General features: G+C 31.5%; 1 protein-coding gene across 1 annotated transcript; it reads right to left on the bottom strand.

Moving 5' to 3' along the window:
* Positions 1–219: 219 nt before the first annotated feature.
* Positions 220–3065, bottom strand: LOC146996295 (uncharacterized). The gene is made up of 3 exons (XM_085819777.1): positions 2594–3065; positions 1704–1811; positions 220–1195 (listed from the first exon to the last, which is right to left on the bottom strand). Exons 1-3 carry the CDS (start codon positions 2638–2640, stop codon positions 997–999), a joined length of 354 nt encoding a protein of 117 aa, XP_085675903.1. The 5' UTR covers positions 2641–3065; the 3' UTR covers positions 220–996.
* Positions 3066–3437: the final 372 nt, after the last annotated feature.

Raw genomic sequence — 3437 nt, 5'->3', positions numbered from 1 at the left:
GACTAATGCATAATAATTCATAATATAATCATTATCAATTAATTATTTTATGAATATTTCATCTCTAAACAAATTAATATTTAACTAACCTTTAACACGGTTTGACATTTAGTTTTAAGAAAAGAAGTTTTGGTTAATCTTCGGATTATGGTAACTTGGCAATTTTTTGCCGACCAACCCTGCTAGTTGTTTTTTTTTTTTTTTTTTTTGTTTTTACTACTCAACATTTTTTTCCAACAATTTGCTAACCGAATTACGCTTATGCTAGAACTTTTATGGAACAAAAGTGCTTAATCATCACGAAGATTAGGTGCGAAATTGGGAGAAAGTGCAGAATCGCCCACTGCTTGCAGCGTTAAGAATTGCACATACACGGTATCATCCATGTATACGTCGATCTATTTTGACTTAAAAAAACATCACAGAATTGCACAAAAATGGCATTGCGTACACTCTTGACTTTATCCATTTACACTGCTAAAGTCCTAGCTAGTAAACTTTATCGCCTTACCAAAATGTCGCCAAACTACCAGTTACCATATTCCAAAGATTAGCCAAAGTTTTAATTTTATTTTTAATTATTGTTAATTTCATTTATCCTGAGTTTGTAAATCTGATTCAAAGCCTAAAATTATACTTTGCGTAAATATATTCTGCTACATCATATTCTAAGAACATTCTGCTATATCCATAAAGGATTTACTAAGGAAAATTTAATGGATTTTAAAAAAGGGTTACTTTACATTCTCTCATACCAAAATTGACTATGTAAGAAACAGCAGAAGAGTCCTTTCATAATAAATAAGTTATATTATTTATGTAAACAAATGAAATTTCTGTGGGAGATTAAACTAAATTATCCTTCAGAAAAAGATTTATCACTCTTTTTAAAGACAGCAGACTACTCTCTTTCTAAGATAACATAGTAAGTTGTTGATCAGTACAATATATAAGAGGTTAAATTTTTAAAAATTTTTGAAATATATAAACTTGAAATTAATGCATACCTGTTTCACCAAATTTTGTTGGTTTAGCACTCAAATGCAAAAAATGCTTCTTAGTTGTGGAATATGCATTGTCTTCAAAATGTGCGGAACAAAGACGACTTCGATATAAAAGAGAAGGTGGCTTCTTTAATATTTCCTTGTCACGTCCAATCAAGTAAATTCCACATGCTTCAAGCCATTGTGCTGATCTATAAAAGTTAAAACAACATGAAATTTACACCTACTTTACACAGGGAACACTAGTTTTAAGCATTCATTTAAAATGTAACTTATTACTGTGCAAAACAAATACATATTTTAGTTTTTCCAGAAATTTGACATGTAGATAACATTTAAGTACTAATTTATGTACAAAAAAATTAATATTTATGCATTTTACTCAAACTAATGTTAAATTTTTAAGCATTCTGCTTATGAAAAAATTCATTTTAGCTGATGCATATATTCAACTAATGCTTCTACGATTTTGTAATATTTACATAAATATTTTATTACTATTGTATATATAATTAGGCTAAACAGATAAGGCAACATTGAATATCACACAAAGTATGTTAATGAATATAACGTTTTCATTTGAAAAGGAATAATTTTTTTAAATAACAGAAAGTTAAAAAAATTTCTTCATCTGTCATACTGTACTTATTTTCATGCATTTTAAATACTTATAACTTAAAATAAAAATTAAATTTTTACCTCTCTGGATTTTTAGGAAACCGAAAGAATTTTCTTTCAGGAAAATACCAAGAATTGGCATTACACACCACACAACGCACATAAGCCTTTGGTGAAGGATCATTTAACCTAAATGAATTATTATTATAAAGATTTAAATCACATCAGTACAGAATATATAAAAATTGAATATAAAAATAAAATATGGATATTTAATAATTAATTTACAGAATACATTTAAGTTGCAAGGTTGAAATAAAATAAAAAAGAGCCAATGAATATCATGACACCAGAATTATGCAGCTAATTTACTTTAATAATTTTATTTTTAAAACTGGAAAAATTATTAAAAAATTAATTTAAAAAATAATTAAAAATTGGGATAATATTGCAGTTCTTAGTAGCAAAAAAATGATATCTGTGAATAGTTTATTATAAAGATTCTTTGATTATAAATAATGCTCAATGTATAGAATTAGAAAATATCATGAACTAAAAAATTGATACCTGGTTAAACGAAAATAGAAGAAGTTGCAATATACATTACATATAACTGCAGGAAAGATCGGATATGAAGAACTGAAATAATTTTCATTAGCAATCATAGTAAATCATCCATGATTGCTTGATTTTATCCTCGCAATTATATACAAATATACTAATTTTGCGTAAGAAGCTTTGATAGAGATTTTTCGAAATACTTCTGATTTCTTTAACAGTAGGAATTATAATTTTTCAATAAAATGTTCCAATGAAACTTTTAACTTTTTTAATGCCAACTTAATTAATAATCGTTCATTACATGATATTTGATTACCATCCCATGTTATGGAATGGATTTGAACATAACTCTGGTAATTAAAAAATAATTCTACTATGAAAAGGTATAAGAATTAAATATTTTTACGTACCTTTCACACGCAGGATCACTAGAGCGTGATTCATTATTTTTTTCCATTTCCAAATGTTCAAAATTGCTGAAATCCTCGTGCTTAGCGTTCAATATGGCGCGCTATGACGACTTCTACGATGTTGTTGACAAACTCTCTGGCTCTAGCGCGCATGCGTGAATGAATTTCAGAGAACCTGAATTTACGCCTGTAAAGTTGTCAAAAAAGACACATTTTAGACTCAGTTTTTCTCCGTGGCGTTGCTGTGCAGTCGAAGCTTGACTTCTTCTCACTATAGATTCTTTGATAGATCTCCGACCCAGGTCCATATTCTAGAGGACCCATACAGAGTTTAGATATCTATAGTCCGTGAGACCTCATCCCCGCGGGCGCAACTCCCGCAGTCCCCGCCCGGCTTTTACAAAGCATTGGGAAGAACAAAAACGTTGCTATGTTGAAACTCTGTCACCTTGCCTCCGGGCACCACTCCATCGGCAAAACTTCATTGTTGTGGGTACTCTGTCCTCTCTGTCAGTCCCCGCCACGAGAACTGAATGGGGTCAAATCCCCGGGAACTCGGCCTACGATCTCCGATCTATCTCCACCCCAGCCGAAAGAACAGACACGACAAGCCTGAATCAACCTGATTACAATACTCGGGTTCTAGTCCTGTGAAGCCAAATTATAGACCCCATGGTTAAGACTGTCTAGGTACAGATTCTAACGAGTACTTCTCAGGCGTTTGCCTGAGTCAACCCACAGGGTGTCCAACTGCTACAATTAACTAGGCTCCCCGTTGCAGGACACATCGAAGAAACGTCAGGGCTTCCGGACTTGTTGATTTGAAGCATTATGCAGAAGCAGG

The sequence above is a fragment of the Stegodyphus dumicola genome, chromosome 7 (genome assembly GCF_044657685.1).
Source record: "Stegodyphus dumicola isolate Sdum_Otavi_A_Nest chromosome 7, ASM4465768v1".
Taxonomy (NCBI): domain Eukaryota; kingdom Metazoa; phylum Arthropoda; class Arachnida; order Araneae; family Eresidae; genus Stegodyphus; species Stegodyphus dumicola.
The sequence above is the reverse complement of the archived record's forward strand: the minus strand, read 5'-3'. Positions and strand labels throughout refer to the sequence as shown.

What these genes read in the sequence shown, in the direction of transcription:
- LOC146996295 (XM_085819777.1), bottom strand. Translation starts at nt 2,640, where the DNA reads ATGGAAAAAAATAATGAATCACGCTCTAGTGATCCTGCGTGTGAAAG. An exon ending in AGTGATCCTGCGTGTGAAAG is followed by an intron (nt 1,812 to 2,593) that starts GTACGTAAAAAT and finishes TAATTCATTTAG; the next exon opens with GTTAAATGATCCTTCACCAA. An exon ending in TTTCCTAAAAATCCAGAGAG is followed by an intron (nt 1,196 to 1,703) that starts GTAAAAATTTAA and finishes TAACTTTTATAG; the next exon opens with ATCAGCACAATGGCTTGAAG.